The sequence below is a fragment of the Dipodomys ordii genome, unplaced genomic scaffold (assembly GCF_000151885.1).
Source record: "Dipodomys ordii isolate 6190 unplaced genomic scaffold, Dord_2.0 Scaffold23, whole genome shotgun sequence".
Classification (NCBI taxonomy): Eukaryota; Metazoa; Chordata; class Mammalia; order Rodentia; family Heteromyidae; genus Dipodomys; species Dipodomys ordii.
Window position 1 is genome coordinate 2,687,650 of NW_012267239.1, and position 23,324 is coordinate 2,710,973.

Below are 23,324 nucleotides of genomic sequence, written 5' to 3' on the forward strand. Positions count from 1 at the left end.
TCCCTCAGCTCTTCAGCTCAAGGCTAGTGCTCTGCCACTTGAGCCACAGCGCCATTTTCAGCTTTTGTTCTTTTTGCTTATGTGGTGCGGAGGAATCAAACCCAGGGCCTCATGTATGCAAGGCAAGTGCTCTACCACTGAGCCACCTTCCCAGCCTCCTTTTTATTGTTGTTTGTTTTTCCAGTCCTGGGGCTTGAACTCAGGGCCTGGGTACTGCCCTTGAGCTTCTTTTGCTCAAGGCTAGCACTCTACCACTTGAGCCACAGCACCACTTTCAACTTTTTTTTTTTTTTTGGTTTATATGGTACTGAGTAATCAGACCCAGGACTTCATGCATGCTAGGCAAGCACTCTACCACTAAGCCATATTCCCAGCCTCTGGTTTAGTTTTTGTAGTACTTGGGACAGAGCCCAGGGCCTAGCATCTGCAAGGCAAGTGCTCTTCCACTGAGCTCTAGCCCTTGCTTTTGGCTTTCTTGGCCCTTAAAAGTATCTTTAAGGTTCTCCTGCTCTTTTCAATGACAGAGTCCCAAGGGCCCACCCAGATTTGACCCTGAACATGTAAGGAAGCGCAGCAGTAGGAAGAGCTGCCTGCTCTGCTTGAAATGAGTCTGGTCTTAGATTATCTTGTTCACTTTTCTCTTCCAGTGTTTAATAGTATCTGTCTGGAGTAGGCCCTGAATTCATCAATGTCCAAAAGAATCAACATCGTGACTGCACCTGAGATTTCCAATAAGCAGGTCAAATCCTACTTAACCATACACTAACAGTGGGAGAAGAGCCTCAATTCTCATCTGGAAAATGGGGATGACCTCTCTGGGGGAGGGGAAGCGTGATGGGCAGTATTGCTGCTGATTCAAGCTCCAGGATCTGCAATACCAGTGTCATGGAGTCTTTCTCTCTGGCCTCTTCAGCTCAGGGAAAACAGGTATGACATGTCTGAGCAAGTCACTGGTTTATGTCATCTGCTTCATGTGTAAAAATGTGGCCTGGCTGAGGCTACTAGCAACTCAGGAGAATGAGATCTAAGGATTGTGGTTCCAAGCCAGACAAGGCAAGAAAGTCAATGTGACTTTTATCTCCAATTAATCACCAAAATAGCCAGAAGTGAAGCTGTGGCTCCAGTGGTAGAGCACTAGCACTGAGTGAAAAAGCTCAGGGACAGCACCCACACCCTAAGTTCAAGCCCCAGGACTGGAAAAAAATGGGGCCTGCCCACCTCAGGATACTGGGATTGTGAAATGAGGATGGGTGGGGCCCTAGCAGTAGAAAACATAAATCCTTCTAGCTATTTTACCTTTGGCTCAGAGACTCGAAGTGCACTGAGGTTGTCCCGAATGATCACCCGGGACAAACAGCTCTTGGGTAAAAGTTTTTTCACAGCAGCTTCAATGGAATTCATTACACTGAAATGGGGAGGATAAAATGGAAAAGGTTAGAAATGGCCAGAACTTGACAGGCTGATATCCTACAGAAGTTAAGGACTCTTGCTTATGACAAGCCCTGATTTCCCATAATTGTCAGACAGATCGGAATAGCCATTAAGTTATATTTTGTGGACAAAGTGTGTAAAGGATTAGGTCCTCTTTATCCAGAAAAGCCAAAAGGAGGAGGAGAAGGAGGAAGAGGAGGAGGAGGAGGAGGAAAGGAAGGAAGAAAGGAAGGAAGGAAGGGAGGGAGGGAGGGAGGGAAGGAGGGAGGGAGGGAAGAGTGAGTGAGCTATCGAGCTGGGCACCGGTGTAATCCTAGCTACTCAGGAGGCTGAGATCTGAGGATCACAGTTCAAAGCCAGCCTGGGTAGAAAAGCCTGTAAGACTTTTATCTCCAATAAACCACCAGAAAACTGGAAGTAGTGCTATGGTAGAGTGCTAGCCTTGAGCTGAAGAGCTGAGGGACATTGCCCAGGCCTAGAGTTCAAGCCCCATTAAACACAAAAAGAAAGAAAGAGGTGGGGGGGGGAGGTGGCTCAGTGGTAGAGTGCTTGCCTTGCATGCATGAGGCCCTGGGTTCAAGGGTTCAATTCCTCAGCACCACATAAGCAGAAAAAGCTGGAAATGGTGCTGTGGCTCAAGTGGTAGATCGCTCGCCTTGAACTGAGAGCCAGGGTTCAGGCCCTATGACTGGCAAAAAAAAAAAAAAAAAGGAAGGAGGGAGGGAAAGGAAGGAAGGAAAGAAGGAAGGAAGGAAGAAAGGAAGGAAGAAAGAAGGAAAGAAAAGCTAGCTAGGTGCCCATGGCTCATGTCTGTAATCCTAGGTACTCAGGAGACTGAGATCTGAGAATCACAGTTCAAAGTCAATCTGGGCAGGAAAGTCTGTGAGACTCTTATCTCCAATAAACCACCAGAAAACCGGAAATGGTGCTGTGGCTCAAGTGGTAGAGGGCTAGCATTGAGCGGAAGAGCTCAGGGACAGCTCCCAGGCCGGGAGTTCAAGCCCCACAACCAACAAAAAAGAAAGAAAGAAAGTGAGGGATGTTTGGGGTAAAGGAATTTAGGGGACTCTAGAGAATGAGAGGCAGATGATGGAGTAGAGTGGGAAGGGGTAGGGTGGGGTACGAGGCAGCTAGAGGATTAAAAAGAAAACAATGTGGACAAAATGAGGAGGTGGCTCTACCAAAAAGTGGAGGTATGGCTCAAGTGGTAAAGTGCCAGTTTTGAGGGAAAAACAAAGGGAGAATATAAAGCTCTGAGTTCAAGTCTAGTACTGACACACAAAAACACACTTTGGACAAGATGATTTATTGATTAAAAAAAACTCAGACACTGAGTGTTTCACTTTTTGGTAATTTGGTTACTTACACCTTGCTCTAGAAATACACTCCTTTAAATTGTTCGCTTACTTAAAATGTTTATATTTCCTTTTGTTCTTTACTTTTTGGACTGAGTCTTCCTATGTAGACTAGTCTATCCTCAAACGTTCTCCTACTTCAGCCTCCCAAGTGACAGGATTTCAGGTGCGCATCATTTCCTCTGGATAGCTTTTCTTTTTCTCTATACTGAGGATTGAACTCAGGCTACTGTTTCGATCCTAAAGTTTGGAAAGTAAATGTGTAACAACCAGAAAGCAAGTTAATATTGGCAAATCATACAGTAAAATACATATAATCGGCTGGGAATGTGGCTTAGTGGTAGAGTGCTTGCTTAGCATGCATGAAGCCCTGGGTTCGATTCCTAGTACCATATACACAGAAAAGGCCAGAAGTGGTACTGTGGCTCAAGTGGTAGAGTGCTAGCCTTGAGCACAGAGAGGCTCAAGGACAGTGTCCAGGCCCTCAGTTCAAACCCTGAGACCAACAAAAACAAAAACAAAAAAATACATATAATCATATGTATTTTTATATGTATTTTATATATGTATTGGTGTACTAAATGGGGGAAAAAGCCAACAGTGTACTTTTTGTGATGTATTTTTGAGGCTATTTTTTAAAATGATTTTGTTTATCTTTACTAGCTTACATACAGTTATATAGAGGGAGATTTCACTGTTACAATTCCACAGGTTTATATTTCAATTGTGATTTTTTTTAGTAGGTATTACGGCTGGGTGCCTGTGGCTCATATATATACCCAGCTAATCAGGAGGTAGAATTTGTGAGGACAGCAGTTCCAGGCAAGCCGGGGCAAAACAAAAAAAAAAGGGAAACTCCCATTTCAACAGAAAGAGCTCAGTGTGGTGGCATATTCCCACCATTCCAGCTATGGTGGGAATCATAAATAGGATTGTAGTCCATGCCAGTCCCAGCAAAAAGGAAGACCCTATCTCAAAACCAACCAATACTAAAAAAAAAATAGTAAATTATAATATGTATATGTGGATAAACCTAGAATCATACACATCATTTTGCTGGTCTATCTCATTTTCCTCTAAGTATACACTCCTCTTATAATTAGGATAAAATTGTGCTTGGTGCTAGTGGCTCACACTTGTAATCCTAGCTACTCAGGAGGCTGAGACATGGAGGACTGAGATTCAAAAACAACCCAGGCAGAAAAGTCCACAAGACTCCAACTCCAATTAACAAATTGTTGACTAGAGGTGTTGCTCAAGTGGTAGACAGCCAGCCTTGAGCAAACAAGAACTCAAAGCCCCGAGTTCAAGGCCTTGTACCAGCACGTGCCCATGTGCACGTGTGCAAACACACACACACACATACACACATACACACACACACACACACAAGAATAAAATGACAGTTTTTGAAAGGTAAAACATTTTGGAGAATTTGACAGTTTTTTCCAAATACATTTTCAGCCAATTTGTAACAATGGTCGTGTGTGTGTGTGTGTGTGTGTGTGTGTGTGTGTGTGTGTGTGTGTGTGTGTGTTGTATATGCCAGTTCAGGGGCTTGAACTCAGAGCCTGGGCGCTCACTGTCCCTGAGCTTTTTTTGGCAATCCTGGGGTTTGAACTCAAGGCCTGGGTACTGTCCCTGAGCTCCTTTTGCTTAAGGCTAGCGCTCTACCATTTGAGCTACAGCGCCACTTCTGGCCTTTTCTGTTTATGTGGTACTGAGTAATCAAACCCAGAGCTTCATGCACTCTAGGCAAGCACTCTACCACTAAACCAAATTCCTAGCCCTGTCTCTGAGCTTTTAAGTGCTAAAGGTTAGTGCTCTATCACTTGAACAACAGTTTCACTTCCAGCCTCCTCTCCTCTCTCCCTCTCTTTCTTTCTCTCTCTCTCCCCCTCAGCTAATTGGAGATGAGAGTAGCATAGACTTTCCTGACCAGTTAGCTTTGAACCAGAATGCTCAGATCTCAACCTCCTGAGTAACTAGACTTGCAGGTGCGAGCCACTGGCACCCAGCTGTTGTTGTATTTACAAACAAGTATGAGCTGGGTGCTGGTGGCTCACGCCTGTAATCCTAGCTACTCAGGAGGCTGAGATCTGAAGATCACGGTTCAAAGCCAGCCCGGGCAGGAAAGTCTGTGAGACTCTTATCTCCAATAAACCACTAGAAAACCGGAAGTGGCACTGTGGCTCAAGCGGTAGCGCGCTTGCCTTGAGCTGAAGAGCGCAGGGACAGCGCCCAAGCCCAGAGTTCAAGGCCTATGACCGACAAACAAAAAAAAATGAGTATGAACAATGCACAAAGTAAGCATCCTCAAACTCCCTTGCTCTGTTCTAGTTTTTTTTTTGGGGGGGGTGGGGAAGGGGATAGGCACTGGGCTTGAACTGAAGGTCTCATGTTGTCCCTGGAGTTCTATCCTGAGTCATATCTCTGCATCCCTCATCCCCACTGCATTTTTTTTTAACCTCTGTGTAAGGCAACACGGCAGACATGAGCTGATGGGAAAGGCTGAGTCATATATAAGTCTCTCAAAACACATTTAGAGGCAAAGCAAAACAAAAAACCAAATGAATTTCTAAGCCAGGTTCAGTGACTGGAGCCTGCAGTCTTAGCTATTTGTCAGCCCCAGGGGGGAAAAAAAGAGTTTACAAGACTCCATCACCAACAATGGCTGGGTGTGGCGGTGAGCACTCCTAATGTGGGTACATTTTAACCCAGGCCAGCTGTCCTAAATGAAGAACTTCCTCCTTTTTTTTTTTTAAAGACCATTTGGGCCACACCCTAAGTATAAAATGGTATCCTATCTCAACAATGTAATGAAGTAGGAGAGCACTTGCCTGGCACTTCAAACCCCGGTGCAGCAAACAAAAAGCCTAAATTTACTTAAGGATGCACAAAACACTCTTTACTTAGTAGTGTACTAAACTTACTGATACAGTACTAGCAAGAAAGGAAAAGGGCAATGATTGGAGATAATCCCTTCCAAGGAGTAAATAACGGTTATTTTGAACCAAATTGTTTTCCAGTGAAGTCTCTGGGAGCCTGAGGGTGAAAGCTAGGAGTAGGTGAGAGGGTTTGTTTGGATTGGGGCCAAGCAGAAGGAACTGGAGGGTTGTTGATTTTTTTTTTAAGGGGGGGGTGTTTGTTTTGTGCTGGTACTGAGGCTTGAACTCAGGGCCTGGATGCTGGTCCCTTAGCTTTTATTTTTTTACTCAAGGCTGGTGTCCTATCACTTGGGCCACAGTTCCACTTCTGGCTTTTTGGTGGTTAACTGGAGATAAGAGTCTCATGGACTTTCTTGGCCGGGCTGGCTTTGAACCGTAGTCTCAGATCTCAGCCTCCTGAATAGCTTTGATTACATACAAGCACCCGGGTGCCCGGCTTTTGCTGAGGAGTATGTCTGCTAGGTTTTTGCTTGGGGAGATCTGGCTCTTGCTTGGCTTCTGCTTGGTTCAGGACTCAGGGCACTGAGGGTCACCTGAGGTCCAGCCTGGGAGATGGAAAGCCCAGGGCTGGGTTGCAGATGGAAATGCGCAGGAGTTAGGCCCTGGAGTGGGTCTGGGGGAGGAACTGGGGGCCAGATCTACGAGAAAAGCGGGATTTCGGGGGTCCGAGAGTTTGGGCTGTGCCCAGGGGTGAAAGGGCAGCCCAGCCGCACCTGAACGGCACCAGAGGCTGCTCGCTCCGCGGTCGCAGGAAGCAAGTCTGCGACTGGACCCCGAGGCGACTTTCAAGCCGGTGGTCAAAGTTTCTGCGCCGGAAGTCCAAGCTCCGGATGGCGCCGGAAGCAGAGGCAGCTTTCGTAACGACATTACCGTCCGTCGACGATTCCGCGTCACTTTTGTACGGGGTAGTGCCTTTCATATCCCGCAACGACTGGAAAACGGTAGACTGGCTGTGAGCCATGGTAGACGAGCACTGGCGCCAGCGCAGGCAGAGGAAGACCAAGCGATGGTCCCCGGAAGCGAAGTTCTCGCGCGTTGCCCAGGAGACGCGCGAAGGGGCGTGGCCTGCGAGGGAGGGGACGTTCTCTTAGCCTTGTCTCCCCACACAGCCGCCAGGATGGGGGGGGCGGAGGCCTAGTGCGTTGCCATGGAGACGAGCTGCCGTGAAGCGACTCCACTCGGCTTTGAAAACGAGTCCCGGGCGTGGCCGCGTCGCGCTCAGAACAGAGGTGGGAATGTCTGGGAAGACCTAGCGCCAGCCGTTCCCCTCCGCCGGGAGGCACCGTTACTGTAGCCATCAGCGCCTCGGGCGTGCGAGGATCGGAGATCGTCGTCGAGGATCGGAGATCGTCGTCGAGGATCCGGAACTGGTCGGTCTTCTCCCTCCCGAGAAACCCTCGCCCGGGACTTCCCCACCCTCTGCTGGTAGCAGGTGAGACCCACGGGGCCTTGTCTCCTGTGTCTCCTGATCGAGAAGCCTATTCCAATGCTAAATCCCCAGGAAGCCCCCCCCCCCACACTCACCCTCCCTTGGAAGGGGCGACTTGAACCCTTGTCTGCCTGTGGACTTTGTTCCCTTTTTTTTTTTTTGTCAGTCATGGGGCTTGAACTCTGGGCCTGGGCACTGTCCCTCAGCTCTAGGCGAGCGCTCTACCACTTGAGCCATAGCGCCACTTCCGGTTTCTGGGTGGTTCATTGGAGACCAGAGTGCCACGGACTTTCCTGCCCAGGCTGGCTTTGAACCGGGATCCTCAGATCTCAGCCTCCTGAGTAGCTAGGATTACAGGCAATACTGCTGGCGCCCGGCTTTGTTCCATTTTTATAACGCAGAGTTTTACCAGGTTTGTGTGTGTGTGTGTGTGTGTGTGTGTGTGTGTGTGTGTGCTGATTTCTTCCACTTATAATGGAGCAACTTTTAAACTGTGCTGGGTGACCCACAACTAGTACCTGACTCTTCTGTTTCTCTATTACACTTGTGATAAACCAAGGTATGATTAGGTTGCTTTAAAGATCAGACCTGGAATTACAGATGTGAGCCACTGGCCAGGCTTCTCTGACCACTTTTTTTCTGAAAACACTAGCTTCCTTTAGACCTGGAAATATTTGGGTGATTGGAACAAGATGAATGAGTTGGACAGTTCTAATCTCCTTTTGCTGCCTTAACCTTTGGGTCAAATTCTATTCAGCATGATTGCCAATAAGAACTGGTCTAGCTGCTTCAGTGCCCGAATCCCTTTGGCTTTTACTCCATACTCTTTCATCTGAAGTCCTCAGGACCACCTGTTGCCCATCCCAGCAAGCCATTAAAGATGTGCTTCCTCCTGCCTTTGCTGGAGGGGTAACCAGGTCTCCACTCTGGTCAGTGTTGACTCCCTTCTGCTCAACAGGGCCGATGCACTACGATCTTTCCTGTGCACCCTTACATTTGATGGTGTATCATTTCTATTGCTTCCTTGCCAATTGACCCTAAGTGGTGTGTTCAGTTACAGTTGGAGCTTGGTGATGTGGAAATTCCTTGTGAGTGATTTCATTTAACTTTTTCATCTAATTGAAGCTGAGCACAGGAGCTTAGTCTAAAACTGTGGGCTATAATGGTTGCTTACTACTATTTTCCTGCTTAGTTGTACTTGTAATTAATGTCTATCTTTCCAGTAGACTGAACTCTGTGAATAGGAGGACCATGACTGATGTGTACTTTTCAGTATCCCCAACACCTAATACAGTGCCCTGATTTGGATCCCAGGACCTCGTGCTTGCTCTCTATCACTTTGAGCCATGTCCTCAGTCCTTTGGTTTTTTAGTTTATTTTTCAGATAGGATCTTAAGCTAACTTTGCCCAGGCTCGCTCCAATTCTTCATTCTTCTGCATCTGCCTCTGAGTAACTGAGACCACAGACTTAACAGCACCATATCTGGCTTGCTTTTGAGATAAGATTTTTGCCAACTTTGCCTAGGATGCCCTTAAACTGTAATCCTGTTATCTCGCAAGTAGTCTTTTTTTTTTTTTTTTTTACTAGCATGGACATGACTCTTTCCCCCCTAACTATCCACACTTCAGAACAGTGTCTCTTCTGTACATTTGTTCTCACCATGAAAAACATCAGACTCCTCTATTTCTGTTATCACTGAGCAGTAGGCAGGGTGGGGATGGAGGAAGGGGTGTCCTCGCTTCACTTTTCTGGGGTATTTTCTGATAGAGTTCAGATCATTGCCTGGCATTTAGGTATCCTCCTGGAGTCAGAAGGCTTTCTCCTTGTCCTCCCTATGATGTTCAGAATAAACCAGCCTCATCTGCCCTTCCTAGAATGAGCAGGATACACTAGAACCTGGCATCTGGGCTTTGACAGGACAACTTTTAGGCTTTCTCTTCAGTAGACTAGGATCTGCTTTCTACCAGGCCCCCCTCTCCTGAAATCCTAGAGAAACATGTCCTTACCTGACAAGCTTTTGCTTAAAAGGCACAATTGTGGCTGTTGGAGACATTTACAAAACACACTGACTGGCCTGGAAGGACATGAACTCGGCACTGGCAGGTGTTGGAGCTGGAGTGAAGATAGGCCATTGTAACCCTAGAGTGCTCAAGGTCTCCTGAGGAGACAGATGCTTGTGAAGTAGACCCTAGCTCAAGGCAAAGCCACATCTTTAGTAGTGTTAGGAGGGAAACACAAGGCTATGAAAACCCAGAACCAGGACTTGATCGAGTGTGGGGGTGTAGGGGTCCAGAGTGGAGTGCTCCCAGGGCATTTCCCTTAAGGAGCCAACCCTTGGACCAAGGGCTCCTCAGATGTCCACTGTCCTTTGCTGAATGGAGCAGACCAGGCTGTGTCAAACTTGTGAGGAAAGTGGGTTCTGGGTGAGAGCTCAGTGTAGGCACAGATGGCTAGAAGGGATTGGCAGTGGTTCCGTCTAGCTAAGGCCCTCAAGACACAGGGCAGGCTTATAGGAGGCTGGAGAGGTCAGTAGCAGCCAGGCCATTTGTGGCCACAGATTTCCGTCTTACCCTGGCTGTGGGCAGCCATTGCTATAGATGATGCATTAGGTCCTTACTTTTCTGGCTAAGACTGCCAATGGTGTGATTAAATCAAGATATCCCTCTTTCAGTGAGACCTAGGGAGATGTATGATCTCTTCCTTCCTTCTATCCTTCCTTCCTTTTTTCTCTTTTTCTTCTTCCTTTCTTCTTTTTTTCTTTTTTCTTTTTGTTTTTGTTGTGCCTGTCCTGAAACTCAGGGCCTGGGCACCATCCCTGAGCTTTTTCTCTCAAAGCTGGCACTCTACTTCATGAGTCACAACTCCACTTCTGACTTTTTGATGGTTAATTGGAGATAAGAGTCTCTTGGACTTTCCTACTCGAGTTGGCTTAGAACTGTGATCCTTAGATCTCAGCCTACTGAGTATATAGGATTATAGGTGTGAGCTATTGACATCCAGTACAATGTATAGTTTTTTTGCAGGGTGTTTTGTTTTGTTTTTAGGACTAGAAAAGTAAAGGGCCTGAGATTTCTTAGAAGATGAACAATAGGCTCACATGCCCTTCCTGGGCAGTGGTCTGTGTGGCTAAAGATTAGCCTCTGGCCTCTGTGCTCACAGTGGCTGTCAGTGCTGGCCTCCAGGAAGCTCTTAGCCACTCCCTTCCCGTGCCCTCTCTGAGAGGCTCGGGGATGGGTTTAATGAGGTAGGACTTTGTTACTTAACTTCAGTTTTACTACCTCTTCAAAGAGACAGAAGAAGGGACACAGGTCCTTTTGGTTTTGTTGCCAGTTCTAGAATTTGAACTCAGGGCCTTGCACTCTTGTTTTTTTTTTTTTCACTCAAGGCTAATGCTCTACTACTTGAGCCACACCTCTACTTCTGGCTTTTCACTGGTTAATTGGAGATAAGAGTTTTGGAGATTTGTCTGCCCCAGCTGGCTTCAAACCTCAGTCCTCAGAACTCAGCTTCCTGAGCAGCTAGGATTACATGTATGAGCTTTCAGCACCTGGTGAAAGGAGAGAATTTTGAAGAAGGGAGAGGGCTCTGTGATTCAGGATGGAGAGCCAGGCAAGGGCACAGTCAAGGCATGTAGTCAACATACCCAATGAGATAGAAGGGGAGTGGGAGGGGGAGGTTTAAGGAATGCCAGACTCAGTGGCTTGCTCATTGTCCTGTAGGCTTGTGTACCTCAGACCACATGAGAAACATGCTAAAATGTAGGTTGGTGTGCCTTACCCAAAAATGTTACTGTTGGTTTGGGGACAAGGCCTGGTATCTGAGTAATTTTCTGATGGTCAGAGGACTGTGTTGGAATATCCCAGGGGCTCAGTCATCCATTTTCCAGAATTCTCCCGGGGTCAGCCTGTGTAGGGGTAGGTGTGGGGGGGAAGCTACCCTCTAAACATCCTCTCCCTCCCTGCAGTGTTTGGGGGTCATGACCGATCAGAAGGATGCAGACCTCACCCATCTCTAACGGCTTACTACCGCCTTGATGACCGCAGCCCCAGGTGCCTCATTGCTCCCTTGCCAGCAGCCCACCATCAGTGGCCTTTCTCAGATCACCAGCAGCCTGTATATCAGCAATGCTGCAGCAGCCAACAACAAGCTCCTCCTAACTAGCAACCAGATCACCACAGTCATCAACGTCTCGGTGGAGGTGGCCAACACCTTCCATGAGAACATCCAGTACACACACGTGCCGGTGGCTGACATGCCCAGCTCGCGTCTGTGTGACTTCTTCGACCCCGTCGCCGACCACATCCATGAAGTGGAGCTGAAGCAGGGCCGCACGCTGTTGCACTGTGCCGCTGGTGTGAGCCGCTCTGCCACCCTGTGCCTGGCCTACCTCATGAAGTACCATGCCATGTCTCTGCTGGACGCCCACACATGGACCAGGTCGTGCCGGCCCATCATCCGGCCCAACAGTGGCTTTTGGGAGCAGCTCATCCACTATGAGTTCAAGCTGTTTGGCAAGAATACAATGCACATGGTCAGCTCCCCAGTAGGAATGATCCCTGACATCTATGAGAAGGAGGTGCGTTTGATGATACCACTCTGAGCCACACAGCCAGCCCCTGCATTCTGACTGTTGATACAGACCATCATTTATCCTATACAAGGATTGGAAGTTGAACATTCTACTTTTCTTGGTACAGGAACACGGCAAATACCTTTATGTTTCTTTTCTTTTTTTTGGGGGGGGGATCCAGTCGTGGGCCTGAACTCTGGGCCTGGGCGCTGTCCCTCAGCTCTTCAGCTCAAGGCTAGCACTCTACCACTTGAGCCAAAACGCCACTTCCGGCTTTTTTTTTCTGCTTATGTGGTGCTGAGAAATCGAACCCAGGGCCTCATGCGTGCAAGGCAAGCGCTCTACCACTGAGCCACCTTCCCAGCCCCCCTTTTTGTTTCTTTTATTTCTTTTCTGGGGTATGTGTGCCAGTACTGGGTAAACTCAGGCCTAGGTACTACCCCTTACTTTTTCAATGAAGGTTGGTGCTCTGCCACTTAAGCCATACCTCTGCTTCCAGCTTTTTGCTGGTTAATGGGAGATAGGAGTCTTACAGACTTTCGTGCCTGGGCTGGTTTTGAACAACCATCCAGATATCAGTCTCCTAATTAATTAGGATTGTAGGTGTGAGCCACTGGTGCCTGGCTCAAGATAGCTTTTTTTTTTTTTTTTTTAGAGGTGGGATTTTTAGTCCCAGGGCTTGAACCAGGAGCCTGGGTACTGCCCCTGAACTTTTTGGCTCAAGGCTAGCATTCTACAACTTGAGCCACAGTGCCACTTCTGAGTTTTTTGGTGCTTAATTAGAGATGAGTCTCACAGACCTTTCTGCCTGAACTGACTTTGATCTGTAATCCTCAGATCTCAGCCTCTTGAGTAGCAGGGATTACAGGGGTAAGCCACCAGCACCTGGATGTTGCTATACCTTTTACTCTCATAATACATATCAAGATTAAGCTCACTGATTATAACATGGTAGAGCTATGTTTTCTACCATGTTAAGTGGCAGTGCTGGCCATAGAGGGTGAGGCTGGTAGAAGCCAGGACCAACAAACTGGTGCCCAGTGCAGCTGGCAGGCCTGAAATCATGCAGCCCTCTCAATCCTAGAATGAGCCTGCCATAATTCCTCAGTCCTTCAGAGCCAGAGTCTTAACATATCATGAGCTTCTCCCAGTCAGTGCCAGCCTCCTGGATACATGGCTCTCAAAAGGTGCTCAAGGAACCCTGGTGGACTCCACCAGCGGTTTCACCACAATGGCCCAACTCTGGTGTTCTAGGTTGGACTTACAGTGGAATTGGGCCACCATGGTAAAATACATGTGGCCCTAGTCCACTTCATATTGGCATTTCTTCCATCTGCACAGAGCCACTTACTGTTTACAAAGTGCTCTATCCAGAGTCGGTGTGGGAGAAAAACTACTTTCCATTCCACCTCAGAAGAGGCTCAGGCTTTTCAGGGTTCCCTCTGAGAAGAGCTGGGTCACTAAAAGGCTTGGTGGTGAATTGCTGACTATCCAGCCAGTGCCCAGCCTGGCTGGCCATCAGGATCCACGTGCACATGTCAGAAGGACAAATGAGTGCTCCAGCAGGCCCTGGAAATCCAGAGTCACTCAAACCTGCGGTGCCAGGATCTAAGCGAACACTCGCTGTTGTTCTAGCCTGAGCTTTTCAGATCATGAATGAATGAGACAAAGAAATGCACTGCTTGGCTTGATGTCCTGACCCAGAGCTGTGCATCTCCAGCCCAGAAAGGCCCAAAGCTTTCTAAGGCCTTCCCTGCAAACCCTATTCTCACAAAGGGAATGGTCAGGGGTCAGATGTAGTAAATCCAGAGAGAAGGAAAAAAAAATCACCATTCTAGACTGGTCTCAAAGTTCTTGTATTAAGAAAAAATTCGAAATAAATATGCCATTAAGTTAACTTTGAGATATACAGTTCTTTGAGGTTTATTATTGTTTGGGTGATAGTGGGGTTTGAACTTTTATTTTTCATATAGGGTTTTGTGTTTGTGCCCAGGCCCAGATCCTCCTGTTTGGGCAGCTCACATGACAGGCATGAGGCACCACACCCACCCGTAAAGGCTTTCCCCCCCTAGTGCTAGGGATTGAACTCTGGGTCTTGTGTCTGTTAGGTGGGTACCCTGACACTTCAACCACACCTCCAGTTGTTTTGTTTGTTTTTGAGAGAGGATCTCAAAGCCCAGACACAACTGTAGCCCATGTAGCCCAGGTTCACCATGGAGCCTCAGTCTTGAACCCCCCGCCTCTGAGTACTGGAATCACCTGTCTGAACTTCCATGGCCAGGGGACATTTTATCTACCTTTACCTTCACTAGTGCTACATGGCTATCTTGATTAATATGGCTTTGTAATTAACTCTTCAAACCAAGAAGTTTGTTTTCTCCAGTTTTATTCTTTTTTTAAAGTTTTTTTTGGTGGTTTTTGTTTCTTTGCTTTCTGAGTCAATCAGCTTGTCTTTATCAATAACACAGGAATCCTGCCAGAATTTTGCTTGGAATTAAGCCTATTGATTGATTGGGGGGAGTGGGGAGCCTATTGATAGCTTTACTATATGGAATCTTCTGATCTATGAATATATTACATCTTTCCATTGATTCAGGTGTAGTTTTCAGCACAGAGAAGGTATTTACACTTACAATGATCACTTCTTGTGTAGTGCAGTTAGCTTTATAAATTAAATAATTATTTCATTTTGGGGAAACTTTTTGCTAGTTGCTCATCGTTAGCATAGAGATGCTAACAGTGATTATTTGGGTGTTGATCTTTGTTTTTTTTTTGGGGGGGATGGTTTTTTTTTTTTTTTTGGTCCGGTTGTGGGGCCTGAACTGTGGGCCTGGGCACTGTCCCTCAGCTCTTCAGCTCAAGGCTAGCGCTCTACCACTTGAGCCACAGTGCCACTTCCGGCTTTTTTTTTTCTGCTTATGTGGTGCTGAGGAATCAAACCCAGGGCCTCATGCATACAAGGCAAGCGCTCTACCACTGAGCCAACTTCCCAGCCCTGGGATGTTTTTTTTTTTTTTTTGCTGGTCCTGGGGCCTGAACTCAGGGCCTGGGTGCTGTCTCTCGGCTTCTTTGTGCTCTAGACTTGAGTCACAGTGGCACTTCCTGCTTTTTTGAGTAGTTTATTAGAGATGAGAGTCTCACGGGTACTTTTCTGCCCAGGCTGGCCTTGAACTGCAATCCTCAGATCTCAGCCTCATGTGTTGTAGCTGGGTTTAGAGGCATGAGCCATTGGTTGCCCAACTGGGTGTTGATCTTTTAACTTGGGACCTTACTAAACTCATTTAGAGAAGCATTTTGTCCAATCCAGGCAGAAAGGTCTGTGAGACTCTTATCTCCAATCAACTACCAAAATAGCTGGAAATGGAGGTATGGCTGAAATGGTAGAGTACCGGCCCAGAGTGAGGAAGAATAGAGATTGAAAGGCCCTGAGTTTAAGTCCCAGAACCGACACACACACACACACACACAATTTCTTTTTAAAGAGGATCTAATAGAGCCACACACACACACACACACACACACACATAATTTCTTTTTAAAGAGGATCTAATAGAGCCAAATGTGACCTTTGAGATTGGATCAAAAGGGACCTTGTTGCCTCTTGCTGTCTTCAATTATTCTGGTAGAAAGCAACTCAAATCATGAGAACATTCCAGAGCCCTATGGAGAGGGTCACATGGCCAGGAACCAAGGCCTCCAGCCAACAGATATGAATAACTTTTTTGTTGTGTGTTTTTTTGTTTTTGTTGGTCATGGGGCTTGAACTCAGGGCCTGGATACTGTCCCTGAGCTCTTTTGCTCAAGGCTAGTGCTCTACCATTTGAGCCACAGTGCCACTTTCAGTTTTTCAGTAATTATTAGATATAAAAGTCTTACAGGATGGGGCTGGGAAGGTGGCTCAGTGGTAGAGCGCTTGCCTTGCAATGCCTGAGGCCCTGGGTTCGATTCCTCAGCACCACATAAGCAAAAAGAAAAAAGCCGGAAGTGGCGCTGTGGCTCAAGTGGTAGAGCGCTAGCCTTGAGCTGAAGAGCTGAGGGACAGTGCCCAGGCCCAGAGTTCAGGCCCCAGGACCGACCAAAAAAAAAAAGTCTCACAGGACTTTTCTTGCCTGGCTGGCTTCCAACCATGATCTTCAGATCTCAGCCTCATGTGTAGATAGGATTTTGTTTTGGTTTGGTTTTGGTTTTGCTTTGAGACAGGCTCACTATATAGGTCAGGCTAGCCTTGAACTCCCAATCCTCCACTTCTTGAGTGGTAGGGGAACAGGCATAGATCATCACACCCAGACTGAATCATGCTTCACAAGAGCCTAAGCCAGAACCACCCCCACTGAGCCACACCCAAATTCCTGATCCTATGGTACTAAAAGAGGAATACATACTTGTGGCCTTAAGCTATAAAATTTCATGGATAATATTGGCAAATGACAAAATTATAGTAATTTATTGTAAAGATCTTAAATTGACTTTCTACTCTAGAAGATAATACTCTGTTCTCCAAAAGAAGATGTATGTTTTAATGGGCTTAGTTGAAGAGCTTGATTTTATAAAAGGAGAAAGGCTGTGAAAGAGGTGAATAAAAGAGAGGGAGAGGCTGGGTGCTGGTGGCTCACGCCTGCAATCCCAGCTAGTCAGGAGGCTGAGAACTGAGGATCGCAGTTCAAAGCCATCCAGGGCAGGAAAGTCTGTGAGACTCTTATCTCCAATTAACGACCAGAAAACTGGAAGTGGTGCTGTGGCTCAAGTAGTAGAGTGCTCGCCTTGAGCTGAAGAGCTGAGGAACAGTGCCTTGGCCTAGAGCTCAAGCTCCATGACCACCACCAACAACAACAAAAAATAGAGGGAAGGAAGGAACGAAGGAAGGAAGGAAGGAAAAGTTTACTTATCATTTCAAAGTTACTTTTTGCTTTTTTTTTTGAGATAAAAATCTCTATTGTAGCTTCATATTTAAGATCTTCCTGCCTTACTTTCCCAAGTACTGGATTATAGGTGTGTACCACCAAGCCTAGCTTCAAAGTTAGTCATCATAAGGCAGAAACAGAAACAGGGAGACAAAACATGACACAAAAACTGGTTTTTTAACTTCAGTTTGCTTCAGATTACTTTTTTTTTGAAGGATTAAAGAATTAAAGTGGAAGGGACCTTTGCTAGGCCTTTTGAAACAGCTTATTTGAGAAATTTCATTTGTATTTTCTTCCTCTCCTGATTCCTAAAGCTGGATAATGATTTAGTTTCATTTTAGAATTGTAGCATGGGTAAATCCATTTTGATTTTCATTCTGAGATATACACACACACATATATTTATAGTCTGATATATAGTGTATAGATACATACTAGAGAATTCTATATAGTGTACGTATATAGAATATATAGAGTGCTCTGTCCATAGTACATAGAGATAGATAGATAGATAGTATGTGAAGGACTTACCTCTCCCCTGTTGGCCTAATCTTTTTATGTATCCAAAGACAAAATATGAAGGATTGACCCCCACCCTATTTTCCCAGCTACATACAGATGTCAGGCAAAACTCCGGATATACACAGATGTGCTTGACGCAGGCAGGGTAACCTTGGCTGTAAACACTGCATTGTGGGCTAACCTGTAGGGAACTCAGGCCTAGCTGAGTGACCAGGAAAGAGTTAAGGGGTTGGAAGACTGAGAAGTAGATCCCAAGAAGGTCAAACCATCCAGGCAAGACAGATGTAGAACTGTTTGAATGCTAAAAAGCTTGAGATCTTGGATAAGGGAGTCAACTTTCCCTATACTTACCCTATTCTCTGCCTGCACCTGCAGTCACCTTCCCTGAACTGGACTCAAGTAACCTCTGTCTCCTTGCTCAGACCCCACAAAAGCCTAACTCCAACCCCTACCTCCTGGCACAAACTCCAATCCCATGGGAAGGTTTCTGCCCCTTGCTGTTCTTCAAGGAACAGTCCTTCCTGTGGAAGATCAAGTCCAGCCTGTTTCCTTCCTTTCTCCTCCATTTTCCTAATATGTATTATATAAAATACACATAGTAGGTAGCTGGCTGGCTGGCTGGCTAGATATTAGGGTCATCTATGTAACTGGACCAGTACAACATGTCTCATGATCTCCTTGCTTCTTGGCTGAAACCCCTCCAATTTTTCCTCCTAAGAGGACTCACTGTTAGGGGCTGGGAAGGTGGTTTAGCAGTAGAGTGCTTGCCTAGCATGCATGAAGCCCTGGGTTCAATTCCTCAGCACCACATACACAGAAAAAGCCAGAAGTGGCATTGTGACTTAAGTGGTAGAGTGTTAGCCTGAGCAAAAGAAGCTCAGGGGCAGTACCCAGCCCCTGAGTTCAAGCCCCAGGACTGGCAATAATAATAATAATAAGTAAAAGAGGACCCAGACTTAGGTCGGAGGCATGGCTCAAGGGTAAAGTGCCTGCTTAGCACGCTCAAAGACCTGAGTTCAAAACGCCAGTATAACCAAGAGATTAACTGAAGACCCATTGTGGCCCTCACTTCCAGCCACAGCCCCACTTACAGCTTTTGTAGGTGATTCAGTGGAGATAAGAGTCTCATAAACTTTTCTGTCCAGGCTGGCTTCAAAGCATGATCTGGGTAGCTAGGATTACAGACATGAGCCACGTATGCCCTGGGAGTGTGCAGCTTTGAACCAGGTAAAGGCAGAGGCAGATAACTCCTTTATGTTCCCTAAACTGGTAACATATGAAAGTAGCTAATGACTTTGACTTTTTCTTTAACTTCTTGATTTTAATGTCTGAGTCTGGCCCTTTCACTATTCACTAATTTGAATTTCTCTGTCTCCTCATCTGTCTATCCTGCTTCTTCCCCTGGGGGCTGGGGCAGCTCGGTGGTAGAGCACTTGCCTAGCTTATACAGGGCCTTAGGTTCCATCCCTGCCACGGACCTCTGGCTTCCTAGAATGATCAAGAGTGGTGGCAAGAGCCACCAGGCAGGGTGGGAGGCACACCAGCTCAGACATTGCTTTGTTCCTGAGTCCACAATGGCAGGATGCCCAGGCCCAGCTTTCCAGGCTTTCTCCAAGTCGGGGGGGTGGAGGTGGGGGTGGGGATGAGGGGGACAGGGAGGGTCATCAGTCCTGCTCTCTTTAGGCAGAATCAGGTCCCAGGATTGCCAAGGGACGGGGTAAGGGGATGAAAATGATAGAAAAGGTTGTTTCTTTGATGTGTGTGTATGTATTGGGACTTGAACTTAGAGCCTCCAGCTTACTTTCCATTCAAGGCTAGCACTTGAGCCACACTTCCACTTCCAGCTTTTTTTTTTTTTTGCTGGTTAATTGGAGATAAGAAACTCATAGATTTGTCTGCAGAGCTGGCTTGGAATCTTGATCCTCAGATCCTAGACTCCAGGGTAGCTAGGATTATAGGGATGAGCCATCAGCTCCTCTGGCTTTTAGGAACATTATCATCCTTTATCAGCAGCTACTGCTGCTGCTGCTTCTTTTTTTTTTTTTGTCGGTCGGGGGGCTTGAACTCTGGGCCTGGGCGCTGTCCCTCAGCTCTTCAGCTCAAGGCTAGCACTCTACCACTTGAGCTACAGCGCCACTTCCGGTTTTCTGGTGGTTTATTGGAGATAGGAGTCTCATGGACTTTCCTGCCCAGGCTGGCTTTGAACCACGATCCTCAGATCTCAGCCTCCTGAGTAGCTAGGATTACAGGCGTGAGCCACCAGCGCCCGGCTTTGCTTCTTTTTTTTTTTTTTTTTAAGTTTTTTATTGTGAAAATACTGTACAGAGGGGTACAATTACGTGAGCAAGGTAATTCTTTTCCTTCTCCTTCCCCCCCTTCTTCTTCTTCTTTTTCTTTCTTCTTCCTTGTTCATTTTCTTCCTTCTTCCTCCTTCTCCTCCACCTTCTCCTTTTTTCTGACAGTCCTGGGGCGTGAACTCAAGGCCTGGGCACTGTCCTTGAGCTTCTTTTTGCTCGAGGCTAGCACCCACAGCGCCCCTTCTGGCTGTGTATGTGGTTCTGAGGAATTTAACTTAGGGCTTCATATGCTAGGCAAGCACTCTACCACTAAGCCACATTCCCAGCCCTGGAAACAGGGCTTATCACATTTTTTTTTTTAAAACAGAACTTTCTGATGAGTTTAGGGAGATGGCATTGGGGTTTGAGGGCATATCCTGCAAGGGGTAGGTAGGTCGTGGGCCCATCTGTGGGCTGCCCAGTAGCCCTGTTTTTATTGCTCTGGCAACCAGGGCCCCTACACTTACTGCCTGCCCCTGACATTCTTTGTAGCAGGATGAGATCAGTGGGATGTGGATCGTCCCTTTTCCATGGAATCTTCATCTTCTGAACTACCTACCCATTAGTCACTGTTGGGCTTAGTTATCCTAGTTGTCAGAGCAACTGTGGTCATGGTAATCCTTACTGTACTTAGTAATAGCCTGAAGGCAGTTAGGACATCAGATAAGCAGTAAGATGCTTCCTTTAAATGAAAAGGTGAGAGTTCCACTTAATAAAAAGAAAAAAAGAGCTGGGTGCTGGTGGCTCACGCCTGTAATCCTAGCTACTCAGGAGGCTGAGATCTGATAGTGGTTCAAAGCCAGCCGGGGCAGGAAAGTCTGTGAGACTCTTATTCCAATAAAAATCACTAGAAAACTGGAAGTGGCGCTGTGGCTCAAGCAGTAGAGTGCTCGCCTTGAGCTGAAGAGCACAGGGACAGCGCCCAAGCCAAGAGTTCAAGCCCCAAGCCCAGAGTTCAAGCCCAAGCCCAGAGTTCAAGCCCCACGACCGACCAAAACAAACAAACAAATAAGGTAAAAAAGATTTTATTCTGAAGTTAAGATCCAGAGGAGGGCTGGGAAAGTGGCTCAGTGGTAGGGTGCTTGCCTAACATGCATGAAGCCCTGGGTTCCATTCCTCAGTACCACATACACAGAAAAAGCTGGAAGTGGTGCTGTGGCTTAAGTGGTAGAGCACCAACCTTGAGCCAAAGCAGCTTGAGGATAGCACTTAGGCTCTGAGTTCAAGCCCCAGGACTGGCAAAAAAAAAAAGATCCAGAGGAGTGCCAGTGGTTCACACTTTTAATCCTAGCTACTCAGGCTGAGGTCTGAGGATCCAGGTTTGAAGCCAGCCCAGGCAGGAAAAGCTGTATGAAATTCTTATCTCCATTTAACCAACAAAAACCTTGAACTGGAGCTGTGGCTCACATACTAGAGAGCTGGCTAGCCTTGAGTGAGAAAGCTAGGAACAGTGCCCAGGTCCAAAGTTCAAGTCCCAGCACACACACAATAAACAATAATAATAATAATAATAGTAATAATAACGATAATAACGGTGTTATTTTTCCCCTGGAGATGACCTGCTTCCAGCCTATTGAAATAAACTATTAAAACATACTTGCACTTTTTTTTTTTTTTTGGGTCCGGTCATGGGGCCTGAACTCTGGACCTGGGCGCTGTCCCTCAGCTCTTCAGCTCAAGGCTAGCACTCTACCACTTGAGCCACAGCGCTACTTCCGGCTTTTTTCTTTTTGCTTATGTGGTGCTGACGAATCGAACCCAGGGCCTCATGCATGCAAGGCAAGCGCTCTACCACTGAGCCACCTTCCCAGCCCCCATACTTGCACTTTTTCTAACATTGGCATCTTGCCTGACTTCTCACACAAAGCTAGCTTTCAGGCAGGTGGAAAGCCAAAGTGAGGTGGGATTCTGAGGTGAGGGGAGCAGTAACTGCTCCCCAGGGGCATTGCTGCCTAAACCTGGCTGCAAACTAACTCCAGCTCCCAAATCAAGCTAGGATCCAATGCACCTTAATCATCTGGGTTTGCTCTGAGACATGCATCCATCCCCCAGGGCCCAGGAGCCTGGGTGGCAGTGACCCCTTTAATGTGGAAGGCTTGGGAGTCACCAGGGAGGCTCTGGCCAACCAATGCCTGGCCAAGCCTGAGCATGGAGTCCAGAGATGCCCCAGCCGCATGCCAGCTGGCCTGGGCTGGGCCCAGTGGCATCTCTGAGTCACAGAGAGAATGGATGGTAGTGACTCAACCAGGCCTGTTTCCCTTCCTGTAAGACCAGCTTGGGTGGAGGCTGGGACCAAGAAACCCTGTGCCTGTATTCCTGGGCCCTCACCACCTACTCTCTTCTCCTGCTCAGCCTTGGGCTGACCCTTCATGCAGCCCGTACCCCCCCCACCCCCCACTGGCTGGCACAAAGGTCCTTTATGGAATGCTGGTTACATGAAGGGGCTGTGATTGGGTCCCTGGACCCCAGGCCCAGCCTGGTCTAGCTCCCCACTCCTATCCATCCCTCACAAAGAGCCCAAGAGACGGACAGAGCCAGTGTGTACTGCTGTTCCCTGCTTTCTGGCCTGGGCTCCCCAGGCAGGGACTTCCTCAGCCCCACTTTTCAGATATGGAAAAAAGACTTAGGGAGATAATCTATCCCAGGTTCACCTGGGGTAGTGAGGTAGGCAGAACACGATTAGGTCCCAGGTCTCCAGACTCCAAAATGGGCCCTTAGCACTCTTTAACGGAGGGTCTCTGGAGGAAGTGACAGGCCTGGGAATAGAGTATAACACTCAGGGAAGGCTGAAGAGACCAGCCATCAAAGCGAGTGCGGGCCTGGGTGTAAGTGGCTCATGCCTATAATCCTAATTACTCAGGAGTTTCAGATCTGATGATCCAAGATTTGAAGCCAGGCCAAGCAGAAAAGCCCATGAGACTCTTATCTTCAATTAACCAGCAAAAAGCCAGAAGCTGTGGCTCAAGAGGTAGAGCACTATGGGCTTAGTGGTATGTAGCTTAGTGGTAGAGTGCTTGCCTACCACGCATGAAGCTCTGGGTTCGATTACTCAGTACCACACAAATAGAAAAAGCCAGAAGTGGTACTATGCCTCAAGTAGTAGAATGCTAGCCTTGAGCATAGAGAAGCTCAGGGACAGTGCCCAGGCCCTGAGTTCAAGTTCCAGGACTGACAAAAAAAAAAAAGGTAGAGCACTAGCATGGAGCAAAAGAAGGCTCAAGGACAGTGCTCAGGCCCTAAATCCTACCCAGAATGGACACAAAGTTTGTGGGCTGCCAGATACCAGTGGCTCATGCTGTAATCCTAGCTGCTCAGGAGGCTGAGAGCTGAGGATCATGGTTCCAAGTCGAACAGAGCAGAAAAGCCCCTGAGAGAATTATCTCCAATTAACCATTAAAAAGCCAGAAGGGGCACTGTGGCTCAAAGTGGTAGAGTGCTAGTCTTGAGCAAAAAAGCTCAGAGACAGTGTCTAGGCCCTGAGTTCTAGCCCCAAACACAAAGAAAGTGTATGCCCAAGTTTTCTCTCTCTGGCCAGGATGTAATTAGAAGGAAGGAATGCAGGAAGGGCCAAGACCTTGGGGAATGGCTTGTACAAAGGCTCTGGTGACATTATCTAGCACTTAGCTCAGTGGGGCTGGAGTGCAGAGCCCCAAGGGAAGAAAAGCAAAGGAGACAGGAGTCTAGCTAGGCCACAGGACCAGATCCTGGAGTAGGAAGCTTTTTGAATTCAGTTCCTTGTGCTTGCTAGACAGACATTCTACCACAACTCTGCCAGCCCCTGTTTGTGTTGGTTATTTATTTTTGCTAATCCTGGGGCTTGCACTCTGGCCC

General features: G+C 47.2%; 2 protein-coding genes across 2 annotated transcripts in view; one reads left to right on the plus strand and one right to left on the minus strand.

Moving 5' to 3' along the window:
- The window catches only part of LOC105984243 (chromosome unknown open reading frame, human C5orf52), a 9,852-nt gene extending 3,117 nt beyond the window's left edge, over positions 1-6,735 (minus strand). Inside the window, exons 1-2 of the mRNA XM_013014352.1 lie at positions 6,448-6,735; positions 1,297-1,405 (exon numbers count right to left, since the gene is read on the minus strand). Of these exons, the coding sequence (XP_012869806.1) occupies positions 1,297-1,405; positions 6,448-6,695 (357 nt within the window). The 5' untranslated portion in view covers positions 6,696-6,735. The remainder of the gene's footprint in view (positions 1-1,296; positions 1,406-6,447) is intronic.
- Positions 6,736-6,961: 226 nt separating this feature from the next.
- Dusp18 (dual specificity phosphatase 18) lies at positions 6,962-11,892 on the plus strand. The gene is made up of 2 exons (XM_013014357.1): positions 6,962-7,166; positions 11,129-11,892. Exon 2 carries the CDS (start codon positions 11,198-11,200, stop codon positions 11,762-11,764), a length of 567 nt encoding a protein of 188 aa, XP_012869811.1. The 5' UTR covers positions 6,962-7,166; positions 11,129-11,197; the 3' UTR covers positions 11,765-11,892.
- Positions 11,893-23,324: the final 11,432 nt, after the last annotated feature.

What these genes read in the sequence shown, in the direction of transcription:
- Dusp18 (XM_013014357.1), top strand. Translation starts at nt 11,198, where the DNA reads ATGACCGCAGCCCCAGGTGCCTCATTGCTCCCTTGCCAGCAGCCCACC.